Genomic DNA, 20,289 nt, shown 5'->3' with positions numbered 1-20,289 from the left:
ATATATATATATATATATATATATATATATATATATATATATATATATATATATATATATAAAAACTGAATTTATTTATTTGAGATTGTTAGGGGTTAAAACTAATTAATTTGGCTATTCAACTTGTCTTTGCCCGATTTGTTGGTTCCAGTCCCAAAATTTCTCTTTTATATTAATGGTTTCGATGACAAATGATTAAATGATTTTTGTTTCTTCTGTGGCGAAATGGAAGAAAAATATTAAAACTCGTGCATACTGAATAACATCTTTTTGCTCTCTCAATAACATATTAATTTCTCATAAACGATTCTACCTATCGTATGTGACATATCTTTCAATAACCCATTAATTAATCCTAACCACTTTGTAAAAATTGACCTTTTCCTGCCAGTCAACACCATTAAACTATTGGTCCGTCCTCGAAAAAGAAGATCACAAAAACTTCCAATACTGGCCAACAAAATTAGATTTTGCCTATAGGGAAGTCATGTGTTAGGTATTAGGAATTTACGATTTGGTTAAAAATGAGAGATTTTGGGACTTGAAAATTTCATAGATTGGTCAAGTCGGAGAGCTTTATATGTTGCACCTTTACCTAATTGGAGTAAATGGACTAGCTGTACACATTAATTATTCTGAGGAAACAGCCTAGACATCAGAGACACAATTTTCAGCACAAAGGAGGCCCAAAGGCTAACATGCAAGGAAATTAATATTTCCAAACAATTAAGCATATAATGTCAGACAGGAAATACAAGATTGATATGAATTCAGAAACATACTTCAACTTTTGGATCAGTTCTAGTATAAGGCTGTTCACTCACTGCTCTTACTACTCTACTATGCAAAAACACCAACAGAGAATATAATGTACACAAGGACACGATTTGTATGTACATATCACTTCCCATTTCTCTGGCATGTACATGTAGCTCAATGCCGAAGCACATTAATTAAAAGCTGTTGGCTCCAGGAGTAAGATTTGTACACTTACTGCGAATTGGTGCCCCCGCTGTAGCTAACTAGACTTTCTTCACTGTAAGGATGGCCACAGGCTATGCTAGTTCCTTCACAGCTGGCAGAAGTTGATCCAGATTCAGCATAAGTGTTCATTCCATCCATTTCCATGATATTCTCAATCTCTTTCACGACCTCATACATTGTTGGCCTATGAACTCCTGCTTCTTCGACGCACCTTAAAGCTAGATCTACAAACTTTCTGAAGCTTATAGGTGTCATGCTTGAGGGGATAGTGGGATCAACGAAACCATCAATGTTGTACATGTCTTTAGACTTATCTATTGCTTGCTTCACTTCCTTCACAATATATTTTCCTCTCACAATAGGACTCCTTGCTGTTATAAGCTCTAGTAGCACAACTCCGAAGCTATAGACATCACTCTTCTCAGTCAATTGTTGTGATGTGTAATACTCTGGATCCATGTAGCCCTAAGCAAATAAACGTACACAACAGCTCATTGAATATGTTCAGTTACAAATTCTTCAGCAATGTTGAAATCAAGTGTTCAGGTTTAAAACTTCCAAAATTTCATACTCTATGTTGAAACCAGAAAGCAATGTCATGCAAAAGTTTTCTCACGTTATCAAGCAAAAAATGTCTCTGAGAAAATTGTATCACACACTTTCTGCTCGTGGGTTTTCTTTCTTTTGTTTGTTTTATGTTCTAATAATACTCCAATAAAGACGTGAGATCATTTTACTTATAGAAACTGAAAAACACCACCATATGACAACATCAAACTTACGCATTTAGTAAGGTCTGGACTTACCATTGTTCCTTTAACCTGAGTGGAGACGTAACCCTTTTCTGGTTCACTCATTGACTTGGAGAGACCAAAATCAGCAACTTTGGCATTCAAGTGCTCGTCCAGCAAGATGTTATTTGATTTGATATCTCGGTGGATGATAGGAGGGTAAACATGATCATGAAGATATTGCAATCCTCTGGCTGCTCCAAGAGCTATCCGAAGTCTCCTCTTCCAATCTAACTTAATCCCAGACTTTCCTGCACAAATTGACATTAGGCGCGGGTCATGTAATCCCTTACAGCTGATTTTTAAAACAGTCAATAGGAGTTCACATATATACCTGAAAGACTTTCTTTCAAGGAGCCATTTGGTATATATTCATAGACCAGCATCTGTTCACCTTGCCCGAAACAAAAGCCTAAAAGGCTGACAACATTTTTGTGATGAAACCTAGAGAGAATCTCAATCTCAGTTTTAAACTCAAGGGCACCCTGCTTAGATCCTTGCTCTGCTCTTTTAATTGCAATAAGTTGTCTATCTGGAAGTGTGCCTCTGTATACCTGTATGTTCGCAAAAAGTTGGTTTGGAAATATTTTTTGACTCGTAACTTTTGCTGGTTTGTAGGGCTAATGTCCAAGGATAGTGCAGATAGTATGGATAGAAATTAGAATCTGCTCTAGCTATTATTCACAAGGCTTCTTGCTCTCTATATGAGCTCCTTTAACTAATGCACTGTCAGCTGGTAATGTTACACATTGAATTGAACTCATCCTCAGTGGAAATGCTACAATTCTCAAATTACTCAACCAGACATCAGCTATAATAATCCAGCGGAATCCTCAACATGAAAAGCAAAACATTTAGACCTGTTTATGACAGACCAGGACTGTAGACGCAACGAACAAAAGTTCTATTGTTCCCCATCTCTTTTCCCCTTACCCTAAAAGTAGTGTAATAACATAAAGTTATTATGGATCCAAACATTTCTTAGGTTCCAACTTCCAACTAGGCAATACTGATAGCACGAGGCATAATGCAGTTTTAAATGCGAGTGTTGGAAAATAGTCTCCACAACTAAATTAAAACAACAGTTTCTTAATCAGTCATCATGATATAACATTGTATTATCAAAAGTCAATAGAAACCAACCTTTCCATAACTACCAGATCCGATGTAATTGATTTCTGAAAAATTATTGGTGTATTTTTTCAGCTCCTCAAATGAGAAAGATTTTACACCTTTTAACTGCGGAACAGCACCGCTGTCTTTATTTGAATCCCATGTAGCTGGATAGATAAAAAAAAAGATGGTAACCAGCAGCCAAAAAAAAATAAAAAATAAAATGATAGATACAAACTAAAGAACAATCAGAGAACTCACCAAAAGGATCACTCTTTCTAGCAGTTTCTGTAGCTCTTTTCTTTTGGCAAGCATAAACTCCTATAATAAGTGATAAAACTAAAAGGATAACACCACCAGCAGCTGCTCCAATGATAATTACTTTAGCAATTGACTTGTGAGATCCTCTTGATCCAACTGTTAAGCACAATACCTGTACAGTTAAATCTCTAGTAACAGATATATAAATTAAATTGTATTATCATCCATTAACTGCATTCAGTGCCCAAGCATGATATCCATCAAGCTAATAATTACTAAGTACTAATTTAGTTATAACAATAGCATTGCAGTATTCTTTAAAATTTGCTAATACAGTGAAGCAAAGTATTTGCAACATGTTAAAGCAACAACAACAACCCAGTGTATTCCCACAACTGAGTTTTGGGGAGGGTGAGATGTACGCAGCCTTACCCCTATCCTGGACGGGCAGAGAAGCTGTTTCCGATAGACTCTCAGCTAAAGAAAAGATGAAAGAAACATTAATATCAAGTAAGGACAATACAAGATATTTAGAAAACTGAGACTAAGATATCAAGATACAAGATGAAAGAAGCACCGATAACAAGTACAATACAAGATATGTAGTAATAGCCATCTAAGGATAAAAATAATACTATACTAACACTAATACTATGGAAACAATAAGACAAGGGGAAACACTCGACTGCCTACTAACCTTCTACCCTAATCCTCAACCTTCACACCCTTCAATCAAGGGTCATGTCCTCGGTTAGCTCTAGATGCGCCATGTCCCACCTGATCACCTCTCCCCAAGACTTCTTTGGCCTACCTCTACCCCGTCCTCTGACCCCAAGGACAACCTCTCACCTCTCCTGATTTGCAAAGAGATCAAGAAAAGATCCTAATGTTAAATCAATGTATTGCCTTCGCCATTGCAACGATAGAAACATAGTGGAAACTGGAAAGACAAGACATATGTGTCTTCCCTTTGCATCAGACCAAACATAAACAAATAGATGTATCCCTCCTCTAATAGTTTGAGCTTTTTAGATGAGGTGCTCCCACACTCCAACATGGTATCAGAGCAGGCAACGGTCATGTCTTCAAGTCTCACCAACACCCATTATCAAAAAGAATTTTCACTGAATATGTCCCTTCTCTAACAGCGTATACAGAAATTTGAGCACAACTACTTCTCTTTGTTATTAGCTTTTCATATTGTTTATCCTGGACCATAAATAGATGAAACTTGTGCATAAGAAATATTTACATATCTATGAAATGTTTTATCACCTTCAAAGTGGTTGTAGCTTTCACCAATGAAAAAGAATGGTCCAAAATTTGGTGGGGGTTTGAAAGTCTGATTGCTAAGTTCAAATCCGATTGTGGTAATCCCTGTACGGTTGAAACGATCTTGGCCAAATGGAAAAACTTGCAGGTGTAATACAAGGTAGTCATCTGAATTCTTTTTCGGATTACTCAAGGAAACTGAATCTACTAGCACCTGATGTTGGCTAAAAGAAGATATCATAGACTGTTGAAGTGACACATAAATACTTGTGTTTGTCAAATCAGAAAAGGAAGGAGCTCTGAAATATAGGTCGCCAGTGTACGGATAGGCACATTTACAGGTAGGGCTAGGAATTTGATCAGAACTGCATTGAGTTCTGAAGCAATTATCTTGTAGGGTTGAATATCCAAAGTTCTCTTGGGGGTTGCCACAATAGTTTTCTGATCCTCCTTCTTGACAAACTGGATTGTGCATAAGTCTGCCAAGTGAACAAGTCGAAAACCGAGATTGTTAAAATTATAAAATGGGATTCAGAAGAATCAATTGTCCTAACAGGAATTATCCAGTATTTCTCTTCTCATTGCTAAAGTGAAGAAAAAGTGGCTTGAGGACAGCTTACATTAATTGAAAACGATATCCAGGTCTTTCTGTAAATGAATCGATGTAATTGTTCTGCAAATCAATCAATTTTAATTGGCTTCCATAGTTGGACGCAATATCCAAGGTTCCATTGATTTTGTTTCCCCTCAAGATGCTGTCATAAGGAACCAACTCATGGTCATAAAATTGAAATGCAAAATACAGAATCATATAGTAGATCACTTGATGTTCCTTAAAAACTTTGTTACATTACTATCACATAGCAGGAAAAGAGAATAGTTGCAAGACATGCACCATGGACTAAAGGTAAAAGGACACTCACACTGTCTGCAACTGAAAGAGGTTGAAGAGTGTTGCTGGAATTTCTCCTTCAAGTTGAGTGTTTTCCATTACCCTGTGAGCAGTTTAATTTATGAGGTGCATAACAAATTCTATGAACCAACTCCATTAGGATAAAACAGACGCTCAGATGGATCTATATATATATATATATATATATATATATATATATATATATATATATATATATATATATATATATATAGAGAGAGAGAGAGAGAGAGAGAGAGAGAGAGAGAGGGAGAGAAGTGTACAGAGTCGTCAATGACTGCAAGGTTGAAAACCACAGTGGAAAATCAGCTGAGCTAAATGTATTATTGCTCATATCTCTGCAAAACATGATCATAGGACACTAATGAAAACTAAAGTAATCTAAAGACATAATCTGTAACATGACAACATGAAAATTGATGTATTTTCTTAACAGAGTAGAGCTTCAATCAAAACATCAGTACTCCCAAGGCATTGCAAGTCAAGGAACTTACAAGTAGTTGAGGGCATTCATGCCAGTGAGATCAGGCAAGGGGCCAGTGAATTCATTGTTTGATAAGAAGCTGCAAGTGATATGGAAAATTTATAGGGGGTCTGATACACTCATAAAAAAGGAGATCATACCAAAGTTGTATTAGCATGTCACTTGTCTACTCACAGTGCACTCATACGCATGAGATTATTGAGGGTTGATGGAATCGATCCATCTAATGAATTCCTGTCAAGACGACTACAGCGCACATGGATATCCAGTTAATAAATTTTCCCAAGTAATGAAAAGCAAGAAAGATGGCACATTTATTAAAATTCTTTAAGAGCGTGCTGGATTCTGGAAATACTCACACCACCTCCAGAGTCTTCACAAGTCCTAATGTAGGGGGAATTTTTCCAGTAAGCTGGTTATTCTCAAGCAGCCTGTGAAATTACCAAACACAAACAGAAGAAATCATTAGCCAAACGGAAGTAGTTTGCTACAAGTGTCAGAGCTAGCTAGCACCGTAGCATAGGGCTGGGACAATAATGTATATGGAAGACAATCGATTTTTTATAAAATTAGGCGAAGGGGGTTACAAGTTTAAGATAGCTGTTGAAGTATTCACAAAGCTTTACGAAAAATGAAATCCAAAAACGTAAAAGGGCCAAAAATGCCTTTGAACTATTTGAAATAGCTCAAAAATGTCTTCCGTTTGTTTTTGGTACCAAAAATATCTATGACGTCTATGTTTTGGACCACAAATACCCTTAAACCGTTAGTCTTGCCATTGAAGGTGACATGACAGTCTAACTAGGTTAGATTTGCTTATATGGCCATCCACCTAAGCAATCCAGCGTGGCAAAATTATTTTTTCGGAAGAGTTTAATTACTCGAAAATTTATTGTAAGAGGAAATATATGTTTAAATCACTAGTTGGCTTGCCTAGCTATGATGTTTGGCGTCATCACGACCTATAGGTGAAATTGGGTCGTGACATTTGATTTGCAAAATAGTTTTCGTATCCATCTCGGTCTAAAGCAATTTTCGAGATCAAATTCATCCGCAAATTAGGTACATGCCGCACGTCCTTTAGAACTAATGTGAATCCGACATTTTTCTTGATATAAATGTCACTAATCCCCGTAATCTTTGAGTAACTTGTGTTTCCCATTCTCACAGTGCCGAAATCATCTGCTACATATCTGCAAAAATGATCTCTTACTGGTGTGGCATGGTAAGATGTTGCTGTATCAACCACCCATTCCTACTGCAGACCTGATAAGTGTATGCATTCTTCTTCCTTGTTTATAAAGAGGACAACATTATCATTGTTTTGCACCATGGCGACTGTGTTGTCGTCATTCTTCCGGCCACTAGTTTCACCTTTGCCCTTTTTGGGATTTGGGCAATCTCGTTTGAAGTGACCTGGTTGATCACAATTGTAGCAATTTCTAGCTCTTGATTTGGATCGATTCTTTGACTTCCCACGAGCTCCTGATCTACCATAGTTTCTTGAACTCCTTTGATAACTCCTGCCTCTACCTTCTGTGATGAGAGCCTGTCCTTGATTTTAAGGCTTCTTTCTCATCTTCTCATTGAGTAGAAGAGCCGATGTGACATCTTTCAACTCAATGGTAATCTTACTATGCAGGATGGTTGTGGCCAAATTATCGTACGAAGATGGCAACGAGTTCAATAGCAAGATGGCTTTATCTTCTTCCTCGATTTTCACTCCGAGGTTGGCGGACTGTGTGATTAGTCCGTTAAATACATTTAAACGTGACAAAAAATTCGTACATTCACCCATGTGTAGGGCGTATAGCTGCTTCTTCAGGTACAATTTATTTGTCACCGTTTTGGACATGTATAGGCTTTCCAACCTTGTCCAAATGCCACGTGCGGTGTCTTCATCAATGATGTTATTTACCACATCATCTGATAAGTGCAACCTGATTGCACTAGCAGCCCTTTCATCCAAGTCAGCCCAATCCTCAGCTTTCATGGTATCAGGCTTTTTGGCATCAGCATCTTGTACCTTGTGAAATCCTTGTTGGATGAGCAGATTCCTCATCCTTCTTTGCCATGTTGAGAAATCGTTATCTCTGTTGAATTTTGCTACATCGTACTTTACTCGGAATATTTTTTTTTACCAAGTATAGTACTACCGATAGTGAATAATACTACTGTGAACAAGTAGAACTTGTGCTCTGATACCAGTTGTTGGGAATAAACCCCTACAGAAATAATATTCACAGTAATAAAAGCGTAATAATAACGTAGCACCGAGATACGGTAATTAACGAGAATAAAAGAGTGACAACGACATCAAGATTTTTACGTGAAAAATCCTTTTTGAATAAGGGAAAAACCACGGCTCCGAGACAAGCAACTGATATCACTATAGTAAGGAATTTTACTATAGTGTAGTTGATCCCAAGGTAACCCTTCTGTCCAAATAAACAGTAGTCACAAGGTTTTACCGTTGTACCTTTGGTATAAGAAATGAGTGATTTCCTGGCAAAAATCTGCAATCCCTTCTTGCCCATATAACCCATTCTTTTGTGCCACAAATCTGCAGAAATCTTATCTTGTGCCGCGTTCAATTTTTCTTGGCATATTTCTGCATTTTTCCCGTACAAAGTGCCACGAGCAACTCTCTTTGCAATCACCAATGATCCCTTGGTGAGTCTCCACTTTTGATTTGCAAAATAGTTCTCGTATCCATCTCGGTCTAAAGCAATTCCCGAGATCAAGTTCATCCGCAAATCAAGTACATGTCGCACATTCTTTAGAACCAATGTGCATCCGATATTTGTCTTGATACAAATGTCACTAATCCCCGCAATCTTTGAGTAACGTGTGTTACCTATTCTCACAGTGCCGAAATCACCTGCTACATATCTACAAAAAAGATCTCTTACTAGTGTGGCATGGTAAGATGTTGATGTATCAACCACCCATTCCGACTATGGACCTCACAAGTGCATGCATTTCTCGTACTCATTTATAAAGAGGACAACATTATCATTATTTTGTACCATGGCGGCTATGTTGTCTTCATTCTTCTGGCCACTAGTTTCACCTTTGCCCTTCCTTGGATTTAGACAATCTCTTTTGAATTGACCTGGTTGATCACAATTGTAGTAATTTATGGCTCTTGATTTGGATCGGTTCTTAGACATCCCACGAGCTCCAGATCTACCATAGTTGCTCGAACTCCTTTGATAACTCATGCCTCTACCTTTTGTGATGAGAGCATGTCCTTGATTTGCAGGCTTCTTTCTCATCTTCTCATTGAGTAGAAGAGAAGATGTGACGTCTTTCAACTCAATGGTAGTCTTACCGTGCAGGATGGTTGTGTAGGGCGTATAGCTTCTTCTTCAAGTATAATTTATTTGTGAGCGTTTTGGACATGTATAGGCTTTCTAACCTTGTCCAAATGCCACGTGCGGTGTCTTCATCAATGATGTTATTTACCACATCATCTGATAAGTGCAACCTGATTGCACTAGCAGCCCTTTCATCCAAGTCAGCACAATCCTCAGCTTTTATGGTATCAGGCTTTTTGGCATCATCATCTAATACCTTGTGTAATCCTTGTTGGATGGGCAGATCCCGCATCCTTCTTTGCCATGTTAAGAAACTACTATCTCCGTTAAATTTTACTACCTCGTACTTTACTTCGAACATTTTTATTTTTCACCGAGTATAGTACTACCGAGAGTGAACAGTATTTCTGTGAATGAGCAGAACCTATGGTCCAGTACCAATTGTTGGGAATAAATCCCCTACAAAAATAATATTCACGGTAATAAAAATGAAATAATAACGTAGCACCGAGATACGGTAATTAACATGAATAAAAGAGTGACAACGACACCAAGATCTTTACGTGGAAAACCCTTTTGAATAAGGGAAAAAATTACGGCCCCGAGACGAGCACCTGATATTACTAATGCAAGAAATTTTACACTTTGTAGGTCCGAGTAAAATACTCCAAAGACTACTACAACACTCAAAAGAAATAACCCTCTCTTGATATTTTTACCTCACTACAATATTGCTCACTCTCTATTTTTCTCACACACTATTTTCTTATACTCTGTCTGTAAAACCTCACTTTTTTTCTCTCTCTTTGTTGGTGTGTAGAAATGAGAGTTGAAGCTCTCCTTTTATAGCCGAAGCCTCACTCTCTAAAGCCTACTATATTTGACAATTTGCATACACTTTTCCTTTTTTTCTTCAATGTTGACAATTCCACAAAGTTGGCTACCAAACTAAAAAAATTCAACAAAGTTGGCTACCAAACCAAAGAAATTCAATAAAGTTGGCTACTAAACTAAAGAAATTCTCAGCAAAATATTTTCCTTAGGTACATGCCTATTACTTTGGCTTTTGAATGAGATGAACCCATCAAGTATATCTTATAGGCTTGATTGGTGCAAGCACTCCAAAACAAGAATATGTAAGTATTTAAACATTATCACATTTTAGACAATACATGATAACTTGTGTTTACATTAGATTAAGATTTTGCTTGCCTTTAGTAATGATGAATGATAAGTTATTAGACCTCACCTATTACTGAGAAAGATTTTTCCACCATGAATTTAGAATCGATACAATATTTTCCATTTATAGATCAATGCGAGACTTTAATTACCCCCTCCTCCGGCATGACCATGTCCGGATATTTTGAGCATTTATACCATAATATAGGAGCCCAATACTGGGTAACACAACAATAAAGATGAGTCTGATTCTGATACAATGAAAGGAAAATGGATGTTGGACCTAATTCAACTTCATAGATAGCTCAAGAGATGGGAATTGTCTAAAACTATACAATAACCTGTACATTTGAATAATGTGGAACTCTGAAAAATTATTGTACCTTTTCTAATTTCAGGGAGGGGGAAATCTGTCTCAAGCGCCGGGGACATATCTATGCTATTTCACCAGATACAAAAGACAAATGCATACTCTCTATCCACAAGCCTTTTCTAAGAAAAAATAAAAATAAAATTGGTCAACGAGAAGGTTCAAACATAACTTTATCAGTCAACACATGCGTGACTACTGTTGGGAATAAACCCCCTACAAAAATAATATTCACGATAATAAAAGTGAAATAATAAAGTAGCACCGAGATACGGTAATTAACAAGAATAAAAGAGTGACAAAGATACCAAGATTTTTACGTGGAAACCCCTTTTGAATAAGGAAAAAAAATCACGGCCCCGAAATGAGCAACTGATATCACTATAGCAAGGAATTTTACACTTTGTAGGTCCGAGTATAATACTCCAAAGACCACTACAATACTCAAAAGAAATAACCCTCTTTTGATATTCCCACCACACTATAATATCGCTCACTCTCTATTTTTCTCACACACTATTTTCTTATACCCTGTCTATGAAACCCCACTCTTTCTTTTTCTTTGTTGGTGTGTAAAAATGAGAGCTGAAGCTCTCCTTTTATACGTGAAGCCTCACTCTCTTACGCCTACTATATTTGACATTTTTCTTCTGCAGATTTGCAAATCCCATAGCCTGCCATTTTTGAAATTTTTTCTTCTCTTTCATTTATGGTCTGTAGATTTGCAAATCCCATAACCTACCATATTTGGCATTTTTTCTTCCCTTTCATTTATGGGGATGAACCCCACAAATCTCTCTCTCCAGACCTATTCACCTGAAGGAGGTAACACCGTACTTCTAGCTTGAGTGCATGCCGATAAGTTCTTTGCAAAATTCGAACTTATCTCTTGATACCACCTTGGTCAGTATATCTGTGGGATTCTCACTTGTAGAAATCTTCAAGATTTTAAGATTCATTCTCTACCATTTTTCGAATTCAGTGATATCTCACGTCAATGTGTTTGGTCATTGCATGGTACATGAAGTTCTTGCTAAGATCTATTGCTCTTTGACTGTCACAATAAACGATATACTCCTTCTGATGCAATCCAAGCTCTTGACGGAACCGTTTCAACCATACTATCTCCTTGCTAGCTTCAGTAGCGGTAATATACTTGGCTTCAGTGGTAGAGAGTGCGACACACTTCTGCAACCTTGACTGCCATGATATAGCTCCCCCCTGAAAATGTAAACAAATATCACATAGTAAATTTTTCTGTTATCAATGTCACCTGCCATATCAGCATCTACATAACCCTTCAAGATTGGATCAGATCCTTTAAAGCACAAAAAATCTCCTGAAGTACCTCTCAGGTACCTCAGTATCCACTTGACTGTTTTCCAGTGTTCTTTTTCAGGATTTTCAAGAAACCTGCTGACAACACTAACTGCGTGAGCAATATCAGGTCTAGTTCATATAATTGAATACATCAAACTTCCGACGACAGAGGAATAAGAAACTTTAGTCATGTTATCCTTTTTCTCCATTGTTGTAGGACACATCTTCTTGCTTAACTTCAGATGACTAGCAAGAGGTGTGCAGACTGGCTTAGCTTTCTTCATGTTGAAGCGTTCCAGTACACGTTCAATGTATTTTTCTTGAGACAGCCATAACTTTCTGCTTGTTCGCTCTCGAACATTCTTCATTCCCAGAATTTGTTGTGCTGGGCCTAAGTCCTTCATATAAAATGACTTGGACAAATCTCCCTTCAACTTTGCGATCAACCCCTTATTTTTTCCTACAATTAACATGTCATCCACATACAATAACAATATAATAAAGTTATTTTGAGAAAATCTTTTGAAGTATACACATGGATCAGAATAGGTCTTTATATATGTTTGAATTTTCATGAATGAGTCAAATTTCATGTACCACTGCCTTGGTGCCTGCTTCAATCCAAAAAGACTCTTTTTTAATTTGTACACCATGTGTTTCTTTCCAGCTACTTCAAATCCTTCTGGCTACTCCATATAAATCTCCTCTTCCAAATCTCCATGAAGAAATGCAGTTTTCACATCCAGCTGCTCCACTTCAAGAACTAGGCTAGCTCCTAAGCTCAAAATTATTCGAATAGAAGTATTTTTGACAACAGGTGAGAAAATTTCGTCAAAATCAATACCTTTCTTCTGTTCGAAGCCTTTAACCACCAATCGAGCTTTGTATCTGGCCAACTTTCCATTTTCATCTTTCTTGAGTTTAAAGACCCATTTGCATTTGAGTGATCTTTTACCCTTTGGAAGTTCAACCAGCTTGTACGTGCCAATTTTCTGTAGAGATTCCATCTCTTCTTGCATGGCTTTCATCCACTGGTTCTTTTCTGGATGAGACAATACCTCCTTAAGACTTTCTGGCTCCCCTTCATCACTGATGAGGACATACTCTGTGTAAGGGTACCTACATGACTCTACCCTTAGCCTCTCTGATCTCCTCAAAGGTTGAGGTTGTTCTCCTTCCTGAGTGGGGTGCTCCACTTGCTCGACACCATAATCAAGTTGCTCTTCCTGCTCAATAACCTCATCAGGTTGCTCCCCCTGCGCGACAACCTCGTCAGTCCTACTTTCTACACTTGTAGGATTGTTAGAAGTAGATGGAATAGTAACAAGGTTAGGAATTATACCATTTTTGGCCTTCTCTAGCATATCATCAGCAGTTCCAACTTCACTTGCTCGGAAGACTACATCTCTACTTGTGTTGACCTTCTTCTTTATAGGATCCCACAATCTGTATCCGAACTCTTCATCTCCATATCCGATGAATATGCAGGGAACATATTTATCATCCAGCTTTGTTCTAGCTCCTTTGGTATATGTGCAAAAGCTCTGCAACCGAACACCTTCAGATGCGAGTAGGACACCTCCTTGTTGATCCAAGCTCTATTTGGGATGTCAAAGTCCAACAGAACTGATGGACTCCTATTAATCAGGTAACAGGTTGTCTGAACTGCTTCACCCCAGAATGATTTAGGCAGTTTAGCCATTCTGAGCATGCTTCTCACCTTCTCCACAATGGTGCAGTTCATCCTTTCGGCTACGCCATTGTGTTGTGGGATTCCAGGAACTGTCTTTTCATGTTTGATCATATGGATCGAACAGTATTCTTCAAATTTCCTTGAAGTTTACTCACCTCCATTGTCACTTCGGAGACGCTTTAGCTTTTGGCCTGACTCCCTTTCCACCAGAGCATGAAAATTCTCGAAAACTTGAAACATCCGATCTTTGATTTTCAAAAGATAAACCCATAATTTTCGTGAAACGTCATCAATAAAAGTAACAAAATATTTGTTACCGCCCATCGATTCAATTTCCATTGGACCACAAACATCATAATATACTAAATCAAGCATATTTAATTTTCTTTCAGACGATGTCTGAAATGAGACTCTCTGTTGCTTACCAAATAAACAGAAGTCACAAGGTTTTACCGTTGTACCTTTGGTATAAGAAATGAGTGATTTCCTGGCAAAAATCTGCAATCCCTTCTCGCTCATATAACCCATTCTTTTGTGCCACAAATCTGCAGAAATCTTATCTTGTGCCGCGTTCAATTTTCCTTGGCATATTTCTGCATTTGTCCTGTACAAAGTGCAACGAGCAACTCCCTTTGCAATCACCAATGATCTCTGGGTAAGTCTCCACTTTTGATTTGCAAAATAGTTCTTGTATCCATCTTGGTCTAAAGCAATTCCCGAGATCAAGTTCATCCGCAAATCAAGTACATGTCGCGCGTCCTTTAGAACCAATGTGCATCCGATATTTGTCTTGATACAAATGTCACCGATCCCCGCAATCTTTGAGTAACGTGTGTTACCTATTCTCACAGTGCCGAAATCACCTGCTATATATCTATAAAAAAGATCTCTTACCAGTGTGGCATGGTAAGATGTTGATGTATCAACCACCCATTCCGACTATGGACCTCACAAGTGCATACATTCCTCATCCTCATTTATAAAGAGGACAACATTATCATTATTTTGTACCATGGCGGCTATGTTGTCGTCATTCTTCTGGCCACTAGTTTCACCTTTGCCCTTCCTTGGATTTAGACAATATCTTTTGAATTGACCTGGTTGATCACAATTGTAGTAATTTATGGCTCTTGATTTGGATCAGTTCTTAGACTTCCCACGAGCTCCAGATCCACCATAGTTGCTCGAACTCCTTTGATAACTCCTGCCTCTACCTTGTGTGATGAGAGCATGTCCTTGATTTGCAGGCTTCTTTCTCATCTTCTCATTGAGTAGAAGAGTAGATGTGGCGTCTTTCAACTCAATGGTAGTCTTACCGTGCAGGATGGTTGTGTAGGGCGTATAGCTGCTTCTTTAGGTACAATTTATTTGTGAGCGTTTTGGACATGTATAGGCTTTCCAACCTTGTCCAAATATCACGTGCGGTATCTTCATCAATGATGTTATTTACCACATCATCTGATAAGTGCAACCTGATTGTACTAGCAGTCCTTTCATCCAAGTCAGCCTAATCCTCAGCTTTTATGGTATCAGGTTTTTTGGCATCATCATCTAATACCTTGTGTAATCCTTGTTGGATGGGCAGATCCCGCATCCTTCTTTGCCATGTTGAAAAATCACTATCACCGTTAAATTTTACTACCTCGTACTTTACTCTGGACATTTTTATTTTTCACCGAGTATAGTACTACCGAGAGTGAACAGTATTTCTGTGAACGAGCAGAACCTGTGGTCTGGTACCAATTGTTGGGAATAAACCCCCTACAAAAATAATATTCACGGTAATAAAAGCGAAATAATAACGTAGCACCGAGATACAGTAATTAATATGAATAAAAGAGTAACAACGACACCAAGATCTTTACGTGAAAAACCCTTTTGAATAAGGGAAAAAACCACGGCCCCGAGACGAGAAACTGATATTACTATAGCAAGGAATTTTGCACTTTGTAGGTTCGAGTAAAATACTCCAAAGACCACTACAATACTCAAAAGAAATAACTCTGTTTTGATATTCCACCTCATTACAATATCGCTCGCTCTATATTTTTTTCACAGACTGTTTTCTTATACCCTGTGTGTGAAACCTCTTTTTTTTTTTTCTTTGTTGGTGTGTAAAAATGAGAGCTGAAGCTCTCCTTTTATAGGCGGAGCCTCACTCTCTCACGCCTACTATATTTGACATTTTTCTTCTGCAGATTTGCAAATCCCATAGCCTACCATATTTGACATTTTTTCTTCTCTTTTATTTATGGTCTACAGATTTGCAAATCCTGTAGCGTTAGCGTATCATATTTGACATTTTTTCTTCCCTTTCATTTATGGGGATGGACCCCACAGCTACACTATTGTTAATCGATCAAATAATTTTCAAAATATATACACTTTCAGTTCAGAGGAGCTTACAAATGTTTGAGAGTCATATTTGAGCTGAATAGCTGAGCTGGAATCTCACCTGAGAGCTGATTTCTCCCCAGGTGACTGCGAGGTAAGTGGTATGTCAGATGAAAATGACAGACCAAGTTATTACTTAAGAAACAGACAGTATTACTCACAAATGCTTTGTATGAACAAGCATGTCCAGACCAGGTGTGCTTCCATGGGAGACTGGAAGAGGTCCACTCAGCCTATTATCAGCTAAGTCCAGCCAATATAGCTTTGATAAATTACCAATAGAAGCTGGTATTGGTCCAACAAAGTTGTTAAGATTCAAAGATCTGCATGTTTCAGATTAGTGTTTTAGAGATGTAGCCCAGAAAAAGCAACAGGAAAAGATTTAGAGAGCATGTTAATCTACTTAGAGTACTACATGTCTAAGACTGCATAGATTGACTATGCAAAGGGATACAAGAATTACAACAACAACAATAACTGTAACAAATAAGTTGGTGTCGGCTATATGAATGCTGATGGATATTTTATATTTTTATATTAGAAGAATTTTATATTTTCTTCTGACGTATATATAAATCTGTGAAAAGGCTGATGGATAATTCACTTCATCATGTACAACCAGGGTAACAGAACTATGGTCAGTAGCAAAAGTACATGAACTCGCCCTTGATACCACCAGAAATGACAATGTAGAGGAGATTACTAAATTGTTAGCATCCAAAACTCAATTTAGGCGGCGGATGTGATATTATAGATTCTTCCTTGTACTAAAATGTCAGCATATTCTGCATAATCTCAATATCTTGAATTCATTAAGCATTGAGCTTATACACATTTGTAATAAGCAAGTTAATGCATGCCATGAAGATCACTCAAATGATCAATTTGTGGGAACAAAACAATCCAAACCATGTGATCAACTCTGACATAGTTTTTGGACCCATCTTTATACCGGTGGGAATGTGGATGTCAATTTACCAGCTTTATTTTTTATTTTTTCAAATTCAAGCAAGTCATATAAATAAGACTTACACAGGATACATTCCATATAAATAGAACAAACTTGATAGAACAAACATTATAAATAGAACAAACTTGATATCCTTATAAATAAACATTATAAATAGAACAAACTTGATATCCTTACAGAAAAACCAGCTGACTAAGGGATCCAACTGTGTCCGGTATCAGTCCAGAAAATCTACAACCTACAAGGATCCTGCGACGCAGCTAAGATCAATTACTCTCTAAAAATATGAAACACAGAAATCAGTTGGTGAATTAACATTTTTTTATATTATCATGTAATTCCCTTACAGAATTGATAAACTCTTCAAACTTCCGATTGATTGAGGGAGTGAACCTGTCAAGTCTTTGTTGTATGATAGATCCCTATAAAAGGAAGCAGATAATTAGAACAGAATCTAAAAGCTTTCAACAGGCAACAATATTTCTATGCATGCAAAAATAGCAATGTATATATAATACTTTCTTTGTCCCAATTTATGTAATGAACTTTCCTTTTAAGGCAATTCCAAAAAAACTGATACCTTTTTATATATAGAAATAATTTAACTTCAAACTTCTCATTTTACTCTTAGTGAGATGATTCATAGCCACAGATAATATACATGGCTTATTTCAGACTACAAGTTTCAAAAATCTTTCCGTCTTTCTTAAGCTTTGTACTCAATCCCAATACTCTCTTTTTGTAATTTTCAAGTATTTAGATTAGTCTGATTTAACCTCAAAAATTTGGTTAAGCTAACTATCAATAAGCAAAGAGTGTCAAAAAAATTGAGACGAACATTTCAAATTTCTCACTAAATTATTAGAGCACTTGTAACTCGGGGAAAAGGAAACGAGGAATTATAACTAAATTGATCCGTAAAAAGTTGGTTTTTACCACTTATTTAGTTAGTACCAAGTGAAGGTTCAGATGATTCTTAAATTTTAATGAACTAATATGACTAATGCGGCAAGGACTCTCAAATATGAGTAGAGAAGAAGACATACAGTATCTGCAATTCAGACAAGGCCTCGATGTCTCCAGATAGCTCCCCTTTCAGATTCATGCTTGATAATTTTCTGAAATTTCAGAATTATTAGTACCTCTAACTTAAATTTAATATATTGGAGAGCCTCAAGTCGCAAAGAGAAGTAAACTATTTACGTTGGATATGCGTCAAATGGAATAGCAAATACAATACCAGTTATATAATTGTCTCAAATTTTCTGATTTCAAAAATAATTCTGTTATTTATTCTAGTAAATTTAATGCGAAAAGGAATTATTAGAATTAGCTGGCACAATATGAGGTAGGATGCACATTAAATTAGCATGTGACATTGTTGAGCTAAGGAAAAATGAACTCTTGACTAAATATTGGAGCGATAAGTAAAAGAGCATATGTAAGTGCACCTGTGTTTTCATTTCTTAATTTCAATATTTTATTCCAAAATATAAGAATATCTTAAAGAGTTTAAAAAAAAACTTTCAAATAATATGATCCTCATTTAATCACCAAAAAAAAAAGAAAAAAAGAAGAAGAAGAAACTTACATAGTAACAACACGTGAATTGTTGCACTCGATGCCATCCCATGGATCCCCACAAGGATCTGTACCACTCCAATTTGGAGGTACGTTCTCCCATTCTTCCCTAAGTGACTCCAGAACGCCATCTGCATCAATTGTCAAATTATCTAATTTTTCGTCACCATTCAGATATGATTTTATAAATTTTCTTTAAAAAAAAAAAATCATATTTGGAAGACTAGGTACTCACAAACTTCTATAATCAAATAGAACAATTTTTAAAACTAAGAGAGATAGCAAAGTGGAGAAGGGCTTTGAGCTATACAATCATTATTTGAGAACTCAATTTCATGACTCTTATAAAAGGCAGCCTAACGCATAAAGTAGCCCGCATGTCCAGTAAGAGTCGCATCCTAATAAGTGTGATATTATTCTAATGCAAGTACTAGTGGCGGCTTCCACAGCTCGAATCCCTGATATTATCATATGATTTGGAGCATGTACATCTATACATGATTTTAGACATACTCGTGAGTGGAAGCAAAGCTGGAAAACATTTTGCTTCTCCGTGAGGCTATAAGGTCATTTACAAGTAACTATAATAACTAACTGCCAAAATAAGTACGAGTAATTAGTAACTAAGAAAATAATGTAGACAACAAATTAAGTAACGCTGATAGTTTAAAATTCTGTACAGAGTCGGTACATATAAGCTAAATTTTTAATTGAAAAGCTCAACTACTAGTACAAAAATATATAGATGGATTAAATAAGACTTACAGTCACCAGAATTGGTCAGTGCATCCAGCCCCAAAACTTGCATAAAAATAAGCAACCAAGAGATCAGTTGGATTCTTCTTGTTTGGACCATTATATATATATATATTGTTCAAATTAAGGAATTAACCACCACCATGCAAGCTAATTAAGCTTTCTTCTTCTTCTTCTTCTTCTTCTTCTTCTTCTTCTTCTTCTTCTTCTTCTTCTTCTTCTTCTTCTTCTTCTTCTTCTTCTTCTTCTTCTTCTTCTTCTTTCTAAGGGGTCAAATTAAGAAAGAATAAGGTTTTGAAAAGAAATGGGAAGAAGATCAAACCACAAGTGGTTGAGGACTCTAAACAGCAAGAAGATAATATCTATCTCTATACGTAGAAGACTTGACTCTAGTCTTCTCTCAGAGACAAAACCTATGCCAACTCATTCTGAACAATAAGATAAACCCTGCTACGGTCTAAAAACAGTTCCCTCGATCTATGTAAAGGTGTAACTCTACTAATGTTGTAATGTTACACCTAGTGTTGGACCCCATAGAACCTGTACTTAACTACTTGATCGAACGACTTTGTTCTACTTAGATGAAATAGTCCATCCCAAAACAAAATACTTTACCCTAATATATTTAATCCTTAATGAAATAATTTATATTGTCTCCAATGTGTATAACTTACAAATTTCAAATTTTTTCGTTTCTTCTGTGTCCAATAAAACAAAACCACAAAAAAGTTAAATTTGGTGTCCACGGAGGGAACGTAGAACTTTGGTCTCTATAGCCGCCAGCTAGTTTCGTTGCAAGTGATTAAGTCAAAATATGTTCTTTTTATTATGTGATCACCCATAGCGAGGGGTCCATTCTTGTTGACT

General features: G+C 36.8%; 1 protein-coding gene across 3 annotated transcripts; it reads right to left on the bottom strand.

Annotated features, from left to right (window-relative positions):
- Positions 1 to 697: 697 nt before the first annotated feature.
- On the bottom strand, positions 698 to 20,040 carry LOC107795351 (leucine-rich repeat receptor protein kinase HPCA1). Of its 3 annotated transcripts, XM_075238623.1 has the most exons (21): positions 19,565 to 19,887; positions 19,432 to 19,467; positions 18,677 to 18,797; positions 18,132 to 18,203; positions 17,433 to 17,507; positions 17,263 to 17,334; positions 16,277 to 16,438; positions 16,128 to 16,202; positions 6,196 to 6,267; positions 6,011 to 6,082; positions 5,847 to 5,915; positions 5,616 to 5,690; positions 5,345 to 5,416; positions 5,042 to 5,176; positions 4,425 to 4,900; positions 3,582 to 3,626; positions 3,150 to 3,305; positions 2,919 to 3,055; positions 2,110 to 2,329; positions 1,791 to 2,026; positions 698 to 1,449 (listed from the first exon to the last, which is right to left on the bottom strand). In XM_075238623.1, exons 4-21 carry the CDS (start codon positions 18,188 to 18,190, stop codon positions 991 to 993), a joined length of 2,667 nt encoding a protein of 888 aa, XP_075094724.1. In that variant the 5' UTR covers positions 18,191 to 18,203; positions 18,677 to 18,797; positions 19,432 to 19,467; positions 19,565 to 19,887; the 3' UTR covers positions 698 to 990. The 3 variants fall into 3 exon arrangements, with proteins under 3 accessions (XP_075094724.1, XP_016473456.2, XP_016473457.2); XM_016617970.2 differs by having other exon boundaries at positions 19,432 to 20,040; XM_016617971.2 differs by lacking the exon at positions 3,582 to 3,626 and having other exon boundaries at positions 19,432 to 20,040.
- Positions 20,041 to 20,289: the final 249 nt, after the last annotated feature.

The sequence above is a fragment of the Nicotiana tabacum genome, chromosome 19, assembly GCF_000715075.1.
Source record: "Nicotiana tabacum cultivar K326 chromosome 19, ASM71507v2, whole genome shotgun sequence".
NCBI lineage: Eukaryota > Viridiplantae > Streptophyta > Magnoliopsida > Solanales > Solanaceae > Nicotiana > Nicotiana tabacum.
Note: the sequence above shows the minus strand (reverse complement) of the source record. Positions and strands in the feature narration are given on the sequence as shown.

Excerpts from the sequence above, each read along its gene's own strand:
- LOC107795351 (XM_016617970.2), bottom strand. The coding sequence starts at position 19,522 with ATGGTCCAAACAAGAAGAATCCAACTGATCTCTTGGTTGCTTATTTTT. Across the intron at positions 17,335-17,432 it reads TTGAAGAGTTTATCAATTCT|GATCCTTGTAGGTTGTAGAT; the intron begins GTAAGGGAATTA and ends GCTGCGTCGCAG. Across the intron at positions 4,901-5,041 it reads GGATATCGTTTTCAATTAAT|ACTTATGCACAATCCAGTTT; the intron begins GTAAGCTGTCCT and ends TTCACTTGGCAG.